The following is a 10,946-nucleotide window of genomic DNA, read 5'->3' as shown; positions in this document are numbered from 1 at the left end:
TTGGCTGTTGGTCCCCGAGTGTGTGCGGAGGCGGTACGGGGTGAGGGGGGGAGGTCAAGACATTGTTTGGGGGTAGAGGTGAGTGGGGGGGTGGGGACGGGCAGAGCGGGGCTGGGTTGAGGTTTGAGGAGCGCGGGGCAGGGCAGGGAGCAGGGACGTGGGTGGCAAGGTGCGAGGTTGATGAGGCTTTGGTGAGGAGTTCGGTGGGTAGGGTGGTTAGGTGGGTGCTGTGGCGTTGACATGCGCTGGTGCACATGTGTGAGAGGAGATGCGGTCCCAAGCGTGAAATAGGGTGCAGTGATTGGAGGGATTGGATACTCAGTGACAGTTGACGTCGGTACAGGCCAATGGCGTTGCAGAAAAGTTGGATCTGGATAATATGAGATGTGATGCATGTGCAAGTATGAAAAATCTTGACTGGAACCTGCCTGGAACCTGGGTCTGGGAGCGGGCATTGGTGTTGCAAAGGCGGTCTTGAACTTCTCTGGTGCGCGCTTGCTACCCTTCGAAGGGTCCGTAAACCGACGTCGGTTACGGCTTCCCCCGGTTGCTCTACAGACCCTCGGTAGACCCTGATGCTCTAGTGCCGGGCCGCCCCCAATAATCTCTCAATAAAGTCAATCATTCAAGGGTAGAGAACGGTTTCACTCTCAAAACTACGGCCCTTAGGGCCGTTCCTAACGAAGAGTTCGCCGTGCCAGCACCCGAGCACCCTGAAACTTGGCATGAATGTATTGGTTGAAAAAATTATTGGAAATGCTTTTACTCCCGTTCAACCAATCCATTCATGCCAAATGTCAGGGTGCTTGCGTGATAGCACACCGAACTCTTCGTTAGGAACGGGCCGTTGGCTCTGGCGCAGCCCAAGAAAGGCGGAAGCGAAATGTTTGCAGGACTTGAGAGGGCGCAGCGTGCCACGTGTTAAATCCAAAAGCACCTTGGCACATCCCAATTACATTAGTGAGACACCTTTTCACAAGCTGCAAACCCGCCTGCATTGCCTCTTAAAAATTCCACGCACCCACTCGCCACAGTTGCCATCCCATTCCTGTTCCATCGACCTAACTGCGCCCGCTCTTCACGTGCGCATCCACGCTTCGAAGACGCTCCTCCCCCGACCGTATTCGCGCGGTGGTGCGATCTTGCCTTTCGTGTGCCTCCCGGGCTCCACCGCGCCCTCCCCCCGCGATGGCGCCGCCGCCGCTTCCAGCAGAGCTGCTACGCAAGCTGGAGGCCGCGCAGCGCGTCGAGCCGCCGTCGACCAGGCTCGCGTACCAGGTGCTGGCCATCCAGCTGCGCGTGTGGCTGGCGGACCAGAACGACGTCGCGTGCCGCCCGTGGTACATCTTGATCGCCGAGCTGTACCCGCGCGGCAAGGTCATCAACCAGCGCGTGCACTCGCCGGCCGCGCAGAAGCCCGGTCCGGCCGCCCTGCTGCATTTCCTCGCGGACCACATCCTGTGCCCGCCGGAGGGGGAGGCAGCCAGGCCGACGCACGTCTCGTTCATCGAGGACGCCGTCACAGACGCCCTCAAGCCCACCCTGACCAAGCTCCGTATCGAGGCCGGCACGCTCATCGTCGCCGATGGCATCGCAGAGTACACGAAGCTCTTCTCGAATAAGATGATTAACATGAACAAGGCCACCAGGGGCGACGCCGCGGAGAGGCCCGGCATCCTGTCCGTGCGCGGCCTCACCCCCTCGGTCGCGGGGGAGATGTGCGCCGCCGCGAAGGAGATGTTCCGCGCACGGCCGTGGAGCCGCATCGCGGAGCACATAGCCTTGGAGATCCGCCTGCCGACGCCGGATCCCGGGCATAACTACCGCGATCGCTATTACGTCACCGTCCTGGGCAGCGCCGGCAACGTCCAGGGCTTTGCCCTCATGCCGTCACTGACAAAGCTCAGGGAAAAGTATCGCCGCGCCGTGCGCAACAAGGGCGAGGCGCTGGAGGAGGTGTCGGACGACGAGGAGGGGGATGGCGCGTTTGAGGGCGCCCGCAAGGGGCATTCCGTTTCGCGTACCATGGATGACGTCTTGCTTTGCGGCGCGTGTGGGAAACGCGTCGGGGAGGCAACTGAAGGTGACGGCGCCAAGTATGTCGACCGGTGCGGCGGCTGTCGCAGGCTTCTGTATTGTAATGAGAGGTGCCAGAAGCTGGATTGGCGGGAACGGCACAAGGATGAATGCCAGCAAGCGACGAGCGATGCCGAGTATGTGTTTAAGAGGGACGAGTGGGCCTGGCTGCAACGGGAGCTGGCGCTGCTGTTTTTGGACCCAACGGCAATCCCGTTTGACGATCTGGATGCGGCGGAGACGTACAAGTGGGACTACATCGAGGAGGTGTCGCCGCCGCTGCATCCGCTGCCGTTCGTGACCGTTGAGGGCACGGCGTCAGGGACCAATCGCATGGACCGCCCGACCGTGAAGGAGTTTGGTTTCATGACCTTGATCGCGAAGGCGCTCACGGAATGTGTGTCGCCGCCGCCGGACGACGGGACATTGCATCTCGCGAGCGGCGTCAGCATCTCCGTGGCGGAGAATCTCAAGGAAAGCCTGCCTGCGACTCTTTGATCGAGCGTGCGGACGGGATCACTTGAGAGAGGATGGGCAGTCGTGCGATTCTGTACCGCGTGATCGCGAGTTCGGGGACGGTCAGACGTGGGGATTTGCTCTTTTCATGTCCCTTCGAGGAGGGAAAATGCGGATGTTTGATAAGTGTGTACTACTGTAGATGGGGAGCACTATCCCCGCCCTGCTTCCGACTGATGCAACTGATACTAGCAACAATGTGGCTTGCCATTTCCACTCACGGTGGGTGAAGCGCTCGCAATGCTTTTTCGAACGTTGCCTATCGCCAATGAAGCCATGCATAGCATGGGCAAGAGTGGGACTTGTGTGTGCTTTTTTCTTTTTTCGTTTCCGAGTTTACGGTACGCGCGCTCGGTGTTCGTCTGGTCTTGATGAACAGTGTTAGTTACAGTACTAATTTTCTGTCTCGTGTTTAAATATTTACCGGTGTGATGTCGTCAGTGCACCTCGAGGACCTCGATGCCACCCGTGTTGTTAGCCGCTACCAATACGTTGGAGTCGGGCTTCCACGCCACCGTACTCACAAATTCCGCCCTGGATCCAAACCCGTATCTCACAACAGGCCCTGCAAACCGCTTGTTGTACACGTACAACGAGTTGTCTTCTGACCCACATGCGAAGAAGTCGCCCCTGCCACTCAGCCCGACAAAATTTCTGTTGTTGGTGTGTCCTGCGTAGCTGAGGCCCGGCTCCTGCTTTTGCACGTTCCACAGCTTGCAGGACGAGTCAGTGGAAGCAGAGATGAGTTCACTTCGGTTCATGAAGAGTACGTGCGAGACGGCACGCCAGTGACCTTCAAACACACAAAGCGGCGTGCGTGGGTGGCGCAAGTCGTACGAGTACACGTTGTGGTCTGCCGACCCGAACGCGAACTCATGCGATTCGTGCGGGTTGAATTTGACGCAGCACACGTTTGCTTTGGTTTGCAAGGTCATGACTGACTCTGACTGGCGATCAACGTCCCAGAGTTTGACGGTGCGATCGTCAGATCCCGACAGGAGAAGGGTGGGTCGGAGGAGTGAAAAGTCGACATACCAGGTTCGCTGGGTGTGTTCTCGCAAGGCTTTGAGTTGTGTGTTTGTCTCGGTGTCGTGGATGAGAATGTCTCCCTTGTAGGTCGAGGCTGCCAAAATTGATGTCTGCTTTCTGCTCCAGGACAGGCAAGAGAGCTTGGAGACTGTGGGAATCTCAAGGATGGGGTAGTGATGGTGGTTGAGGTCGTCGGTTTCCGATGCGGGGAGCATGGTGTTGAAGTCAAAAACTTTGATGCGCTTGGTAACGCCCGCGGTGGCAAAGAGCGTTGCCGGGGTGTTGAACTCGATGGAAGAAATCAAATTGTGATTGCTTCTCAAAATGTCGATGTGCTGTATGCTGGAGCGCTTCGTGACGCCCGAGACGGAAGTGGCATCGACGAGCATGTTGGTAATCTCTTCGAGGGCGCGGTAATCGTCATCCGGTGCGGAGCGTCGTTGGAAATATGCGGTCTCGACGTTGTCCCTGTAACGAGCAATGAGTTGGTTCCTCGTGCTCAGCTCGGGGGGCATGGAATCGGGCAGGGAGGCGATTTGCGCGTCGTAGTTGCCGTTGGGGAAGAGAAAGTCGTCCATATCGACGGTGCGGCGGCGCAAGACTGCGAGATCATTGTCGATGAGCGAGAGCTGGTGTTTGAGTTTGTTCAAGGCGGAAGCTTTTTTGGTCCTCGCGTCCTCGAGAAACGAGATCATGAGTCTGGTGCCGATGGTGTGGCGGTCTGCGCGGGTGCGTGCCTTTCGTCTCAAGAGATGACTGAGAAGACGGTCAAGCTCGTCGTCAGACAGGGCGTCGACATTAGTCGGGCGTTGGTCTGCTCCGGTAAGATCCAAACCCCTAGCCCTGGCGCGTTGGACCAGGACGGCGAGTGCGGCGTTGGGGTAAAGCGCTTCGTAGAGAAAGGGCTTGTCGCAGACGGGGCAGATGGAAGTGGAGTTCGGGGCACGATGAGCATGCAAGTCGATGCACTTTGCGCAAAAAGTATGTCCGCAGCTAGTGACGGATGGGTCAGTGAACAGAGCGAGGCAGATAGGACATTCTAACGAACTCCGCTGGCGAGGCGAAGATTGGATGCCGTTCGGCATTAGCGAGCGCAGGGTGGTGGGGGCCGAGTCATCTCCGAAGTTGCGGACGGGGGAAGGGGAAGGGCAGTGAGAAGCGGCGTGGGTAGGGGTGCTTGGGGAAAGAGGGAGATATGTATCTGGAAGAGGGGGAGGGGGAGATTGGGAAGAGGGGTGCTGTTAGTGGGGGGAGGTAGGGCGGTTGGCGCGGTCATGAGGTTTGAGGCTGTGGTTTGAGGCTGTGGTTTGATGTGGGTTGGTGGTGGGGGCCCCCCACCACTGGGGGGGTTGAGGTGAGAGGGGGAGGGAATGGTAGGGGAGAAAGGGGGCGAGGCGGTTTGAGGCTGTCGTTTGACGTGTGAAGCGGCACAGGAATGGTCGGGCAACGTGCGGGCGGGGCCAATGGATTTGCTGCACTTGGCGGGAAAGAATTTGGAATCGGGTGTAAGGGGACGAAAACTTTTTGCCATTTCCGGGAAAAAGATGCGAGAAATGTCAGAAATTCGCCTCCCGATCCTCCTACATGTGACTTGTAATTTCGCTCATTCTGTCAAGAGTGCCACAGACACCCCCCCACACCACGCCCTCCTCGCCAACGAGTTCACCCCCTCCTTCCCCCGCGGGCGAAGAGCTCAATGTCAGCACCCCCCGCTCCTCTCGCCCGCACCTCGTCCCACCTCCGTCTGCGCGAATGTCGCCCCATGGCTAACCCCACTCCCCCCGACATGCCTCTCTCCGCCCCGGGCAAGCGCCGTCCATCGCTCACCTCCCCGCCGCTGCCCGCCTCTGACCTCACGCTCAAGCCGCCGCCGTACACAACGGCCGCCCCGCTCCCCGTGTCGCGTCGCCGCCGCCTCATCCTCTACTCGGTCGCCTTTGCCACCATGCTCGCCATGAGCTCCGTCCTGGACGTCCGCCGCGCCGCCCTCAAGCACCGCCACTCCAAGGTCCAGCTCTCGCTCCCGTCGGCCTCCTCGCTCTCGTCGCTCCCCAACGTCGACGACCACCAGGAGTCCCCCGTCTCCGCGGCCGACCTCCACCCCAACGAGAAAAACCCGTCCGTCTCTTTGCGCCCGGGCGACCCGTACCTGCCCGACGCCGACACCCACACCGCCAACCTCTCCGCCCCGACCGTGGCCAAGGGGCAGGTCGCCGCAGACCCCGACCAGCCCCCCGTCGTCAAGGGCGACCCCGTCCTGTCCGAGCAGGAGCTCAAGGACGATGTCGACCAGCTCATCGCCCACGTCGCTCAGGAGGAGGAGAACGGCGCAGCGAACGCGACCACCCCGACCTCCCCGCTCCCGGACCCGCCCGCCGACCCCGCTACCGAGAACAAGCCGGACCCCGCCGTCCCCGTGCCGAAACCCGTCCAGACCATCGCGAACACCTTTCTAGGCCTTGCCGCGGACCCGCCCCCCGCCGCCGCCACCCCGGATGGCAGCGCCCAGCCCAACACCACCGCTGACGGCACCGAGGTGCGCCTCAATTCGGAGGAAAGCTTCTCGTCGTCGCAAAAGCGCTTGCAGGTCTTGCTGGCCGACGATTCGGTCAAGCGCTTCGTCGACGAGAACGACCTGCGCACCTTGGAGGCCCTGGCCCTGCAGGCTACACGCGGCGATTGTGAGCAACGCAGTGGGTCGGAGGGCGGCTCCTTGTTTAAGACCGATGCGGAGGCCGCCTCCAATGTCGATATTGAACGCCACGATCCGCTGTGGGGCGCCTGGTGTCTGTTCATGGGATCGTACAAGACAGATGCCATGCGCGATTATGTCACCAAGCAGCGAGTCATCGAAGAGAAAATCCTCACGGCTAAGGGCAGTGCCGACGCTAATGTCACGGCCGTCGCCTCGGCCTTCGATCCGCATGCCGCTACTTTGGACGACGTCATGACGCCTGAGCAGCAGTCAGCCATGAGGGAGAAGATGGATACCATTGCCGCACATCTGCGAGAGTACGATGTAAGGTATCTAGCCGCCCTAGCGTTGCAGGCGACGTTTGGGGACTGCGGGCCGTACGGCAGTGAGGCTGTGGCTGCTGCGAAAGAGCCGGAGAGCACAGTTGAGCTGAGGAAGCTCGCTGAGCCCTTGCTGGATCAAATTGTTGTGCGACGGCAAGGGGCACAGTGGGGAGCATGGTGCGTGCTGCAAGGGAAGAAGCGCACGTTGGCGGCGTCTGAGCTGTCACAGAGAGTAGATTTGCTCGTGAATCAGCTCTCAAAGTCGCAGGCAGCCATTCAATCAGGGCTTCCGGACGGGTTGCCAGGGCAGAGTGAGGCGGCGCCGGCGTCCGTCAAGACGGTGGATGCGGCGGCGACGAGCAAGGAACTTGTGGCCTCATAGTTGGCACAATTTGTTTGTTTGGTTACTCTTCTTGTTCTGTAATCCTGTTGAGGATTGACGAGAATGGAAAGAAGTTTTTGTGTATATATTAAGTACGCGTCTGCAGCAGAGATGGTACAGCTAGGTTTCTAGGCTCTGACCACCTCGTTGCAGGCATTGATAACGACGTGTGCGAGATTTCGAAGACGCGACACATGCCTCATCAATGCAAGCACACGGCAACATATAGGTATTGTGAATCATACCGCTGCAAAGTCAGGGACAAGGTTCGGTTACGCATGCAATGGAGACGAGAGACGCGATTCGCACCAGTTATCTCGAAGCGCAAGAACGGACAGACTTTTGTCCACATCCCTGACGCTTTTGGAGATCTACTAGACTGCAGCACTTCTTTGCTGTCGTAATCGTGCTCGAAGCCTTGTCCGTCAAAAGAGTGGAAGGGCAAATTGGCGATCACTGTACTGTATACTTGCCGTAACTCCTTTGTTTGGAGGGTACCGTTTTTACATCCAGCTAGTCTCTGAATCATAGCTACACTACGAAGGACCATGCTCGGGACAATGGGGTCCCCAGAAGAGCCTGTAGAGGAGCCTGTAGAAGGACCGTGTTTAGTGGAATTGTAGAGGACAACCTTGAGAAAAGATTCAGATGCTTGCAGGTAGGTGCTGGAGCTTGCCACGTTGTCATAGGTACCTTAACACTGGCCTCTGGAGTCTCATCGGGAGGATTTGCAAACTAAAGTTATCAATAGACTACACTGCTGTGCACCCCCTAACCGGAGCGCTCTAGTTGGCGAGTTGTTGCTGGTGGTCAGAGGTACATCTAGCAAGTTCCATGTGGACGCCACTGGCAGGACGAATCTCTCGATGCAACGCGTTGGTACCGCCCTGGCCTTGTACATGCGGCCGAGTGGGCGGACGCGGAGCTTTCAGCCGTGGGTAATTGGCGTCTATAGATTGTTGCGCCTCTGGGCATCTGCCAGCACAATACCCACCAAAATTTCTGACTGCATCGTCGGGACAAGAGCCTGTGATAGTCATGGCCCCTGCAGCTCGCCAAGCGTTCGAAGCCATGTTCCTTGGGTCATGGCCCAACATCAACCTGAACTCTCTGGGATCAGATGGAGAACTTTTATTCGTAATACATCAGGGCGGCCATTTCTAATGCAAATACTCGCTCTACTACAACGGCTTTGGGTCTTTCACAGAAGCGTGTGAAGTCTGGAGCCATCCCGTAGTTGTTGGGCAGCCTTTGTGTGTTCCCACGAAAAATTCTGCCCACAATTCTAGTGTTCAGGACTTTGCGATCGGGACAGAGGTGCTTCTACATTGCGGGAAGGGATGGCCCATCTTGGACGCGCGGTACGGCGTACTGATGTCAAGGATTGCGGTCCGCACTCTTTTTTGGGTGCAAGTCACCAAGTGCATAAACGCATCTAAAACGCGAGGCAAAACAGCAAAGTTGTAGTACGTTACGAATACTTGCCATCAACCCCCCTTCTTCCGCTGTTGTGCCGCCTTGTCCACTATTGAACAAACGAAAAGTTTTACTCGCACTACCCCTCCTTTTTTTTCCGCCTTCTGACGTTGCTTTAGCGCACACAAATTGTAAAGAAAGCAACTGAGCAAAGCTTGGTGCCCAAAACTCCGAGCTCAGCAAGAATGTTGGGGATTTCAGCAGCGGTTGTGGCCGTATGCATATTTGCTGCCAGTGTCAAGGCGCAAATCCCGACTGAAAGAGAAGAAAGCTGCGGTGCTCTCCTCTCTTCCGTCATTTCCGTCTGCTCGCACCCGACTCTGGGTCGTCCAGACTGGTGCTGCAATGAATTGAAGCGTTGGAATGATGCCCGGTACGTTGTTTTCGGTGCAAGCTCTGCGGACTTTTTGTATGATGCCTTGTTTGGAATGGCGGTCCTGATTCTAACCACAAAGATGTAACCGTGTCTCTGAATATCGCAACTCTGCCGCAGATGCTGGTGCGAGCCCAACGCGTTCGACGCCCTGGACACGGTATCCGGGAACGGGTATGCCTTTTCCTTCCGCGACAGCTACTGCCAGGAGGCGTTCCAGCGTCCGAACCGGGGGTCAATCCTCCCGGAGCACGCGACGTGCTCTCCCTTCGAGTCGATCGCCGAGACGAACGGGATGGAGGAGTGTGACGGTGTGGACGCAGAGACGCTGCGCGTGCAGCGCGTCGCGGCGCTCGAAGCGCTCCGCACGGATGCAGTGTCCTCCAGCAGCGACCTGGGCGCATGGTTCCTACGGCTGGACGCGCTCTTCACAGAAGACGCGACGTACGAAAACGTGGGCATCTTCTTGGGGCGCGGGCGGTTCGAGGTGAAGCAGTACTTGATGACGCGGCAAGCAGCGTACGGCTTCCTCCCCAGCACTTCGAACTTCACAGCCGGGCACTTCTGGCGGTCGCCGTTGATGGTGTCGTACTCTGCGGGGGTGACAAGCGAGGACGCAGTGTACAATACGCGGGAGTTTGTGACGTTCGAGCGGTGCGGCGCGCGCATCGCGGCCGTGCAGTCGCTAGACGATAACTACCAGGCGCGGTACAGGCAGTTCTGGGACGCGAGCGACAGCCGGCTACTGGCGCGGTACCAGCGCAGCGCCGAGCAGTGGTGCGACGAGGTGGCGGCGCGGTGCACAGGGGCCAGCTATCCGTTCGCGGACGCGGGCGAGTGCGAGGAGATGCACGCGAGGCTGACCGCGGAGGGGAGGGTGACGTGCAACCGGTTCGAGCAGGCGTACGTGCCGCAGTACGCCTCACACGGGGACACGCTCGCGTGCAGATCGTTCTACCTCGACCTCGCCGTCGTGGACGCTGGGGGGGCTTGCTCGGCCGTCGGCGAGAGCGTCAACCAAGGACGGTGCGGAGAGACGCAGTGCCCTGGGGGGAGCTTTATTGACCCGTTTAGCAGGGACCCGCTGCAGGCGCAGTACGAGGGGGAGAATGGGTTCACGTGCTCGACGACCAGCTGCAGAGAGAACTGGCCGTCCGCGGAGCAGATTCTTAGCATTCCGCAAGAAGAGGGCATGGAGATCGAGGAAGAGAGTGTGGTGAGCGGCGGAAGGAGCGTCGGCGGGAGGGCGACAGATGAAGAGATTGCGGCAGACGCAGACTCCGGGATTGATACGGACTTTGAGAATGACGTGGAGCCGCGCACGGAGCCCGTGAGCCCTGGGTCGACGTTTATGTTTGAGTCCATCGCAGCGTGACGTGTGGCGTAAGCTTCTGAAGCATTTTGGTGTGGTGTAGTTTAGAAGGCGTGGTACGTGTCCCTCGGCGAGGGCGCTTTTGTTTATTGCGACGGTGGAAGAAGACGGGCGGTGATGTTGTCTACGTGTAGCTTCCGATAAAGTATGTTTGATGTTGGCATCGAAGGATGGAAGGTGATGTTCCCTGCTTGTAGCGTCCGGTAAAGTATATTCGATGCTGGCATCGAAGGATGGAAGTTGATGTCGCGGCGGCAGTCCTTCCAATCCACAGTCTCCCGCCAAAATACAAACCGCCGCGCCAAATTTCAAATTCAAACCCAACCCCCCCACGATCCCAGTCGGACGCAACCCGCCTGAACCCTCCCTCGCACCTTGATTACTTGCGAAGTTGGAAACCCTCCCCCCCTCCCCCCCCTCCCGCGCTAACCACCCTCTTCCGCTCCGCACACCCCGCCGGCCGCCCAGCAATCCCCACCATGTCGCTCAACGCGCCACCGCTCTCCGACCTCACCAACGACGCGCTCACGCCGCCGCCGAAGTCGGGCGCGCTAGCGCCGTGCACGCCGCCGTCGGCCAAGTACGTGACGGCGACGTCGACGCCGTCCTCGCTCACCGCGCGCCCCGCCCCGCGCACGCCTATCCTCACCGACGCGGCCGCCGAGCTGCGCCGCACCTCTTGCGCGAGCTCGGACGAAGGCGAC

General features: G+C 59.1%; 4 protein-coding genes; 3 read left to right on the top strand and 1 right to left on the bottom strand.

The window, feature by feature from the left end:
* Positions 1–1,188: 1,188 nt before the first annotated feature.
* CHC_T00005964001 (hypothetical protein) lies at positions 1,189–3,024 on the top strand. XM_005717777.1 is given in 2 exon segments: positions 1,189–2,574; positions 2,575–3,024. 1 exon segment carries the CDS (start codon positions 1,189–1,191, stop codon positions 2,572–2,574), a length of 1,386 nt encoding a protein of 461 aa, XP_005717834.1. The 3' UTR covers positions 2,575–3,024.
* Positions 3,025–3,029: 5 nt separating this feature from the next.
* On the bottom strand, positions 3,030–4,316 carry CHC_T00005963001 (hypothetical protein). The gene has a single exon (XM_005717776.1). The coding sequence runs from the start codon at positions 4,314–4,316 to the stop codon at positions 3,030–3,032; it is 1,287 nt and encodes a 428-aa protein (XP_005717833.1).
* Positions 4,317–4,584: 268 nt separating this feature from the next.
* CHC_T00005962001 (hypothetical protein) lies at positions 4,585–4,776 on the top strand. Its single transcript, XM_005717775.1, has one exon. It carries the CDS (start codon positions 4,585–4,587, stop codon positions 4,774–4,776), a length of 192 nt encoding a protein of 63 aa, XP_005717832.1.
* Positions 4,777–5,317: 541 nt separating this feature from the next.
* On the top strand, positions 5,318–7,773 carry CHC_T00005961001 (hypothetical protein). XM_005717774.1 is given in 2 exon segments: positions 5,318–7,021; positions 7,022–7,773. 1 exon segment carries the CDS (start codon positions 5,318–5,320, stop codon positions 7,019–7,021), a length of 1,704 nt encoding a protein of 567 aa, XP_005717831.1. The 3' UTR covers positions 7,022–7,773.
* The last annotated feature ends 3,173 nt before the right edge of the window (positions 7,774–10,946 follow it).

This window comes from Chondrus crispus, genomic scaffold (genome assembly GCF_000350225.1).
Source record: "Chondrus crispus Stackhouse genomic scaffold, scaffold_33, whole genome shotgun sequence".
Classification (NCBI taxonomy): Eukaryota; Rhodophyta; class Florideophyceae; order Gigartinales; family Gigartinaceae; genus Chondrus; species Chondrus crispus.
The sequence above is the reverse complement of the archived record's forward strand: the minus strand, read 5'-3'. Positions and strand labels throughout refer to the sequence as shown.

What these genes read in the sequence shown, in the direction of transcription:
- CHC_T00005964001 (XM_005717777.1), top strand. Translation starts at nt 1,189, where the DNA reads ATGGCGCCGCCGCCGCTTCCAGCAGAGCTGCTACGCAAGCTGGAGGCC.
- CHC_T00005963001 (XM_005717776.1), bottom strand. Translation starts at nt 4,316, where the DNA reads ATGATCTCGTTTCTCGAGGACGCGAGGACCAAAAAAGCTTCCGCCTTG.
- CHC_T00005962001 (XM_005717775.1), top strand. Translation starts at nt 4,585, where the DNA reads ATGCACTTTGCGCAAAAAGTATGTCCGCAGCTAGTGACGGATGGGTCA.
- CHC_T00005961001 (XM_005717774.1), top strand. Translation starts at nt 5,318, where the DNA reads ATGTCAGCACCCCCCGCTCCTCTCGCCCGCACCTCGTCCCACCTCCGT.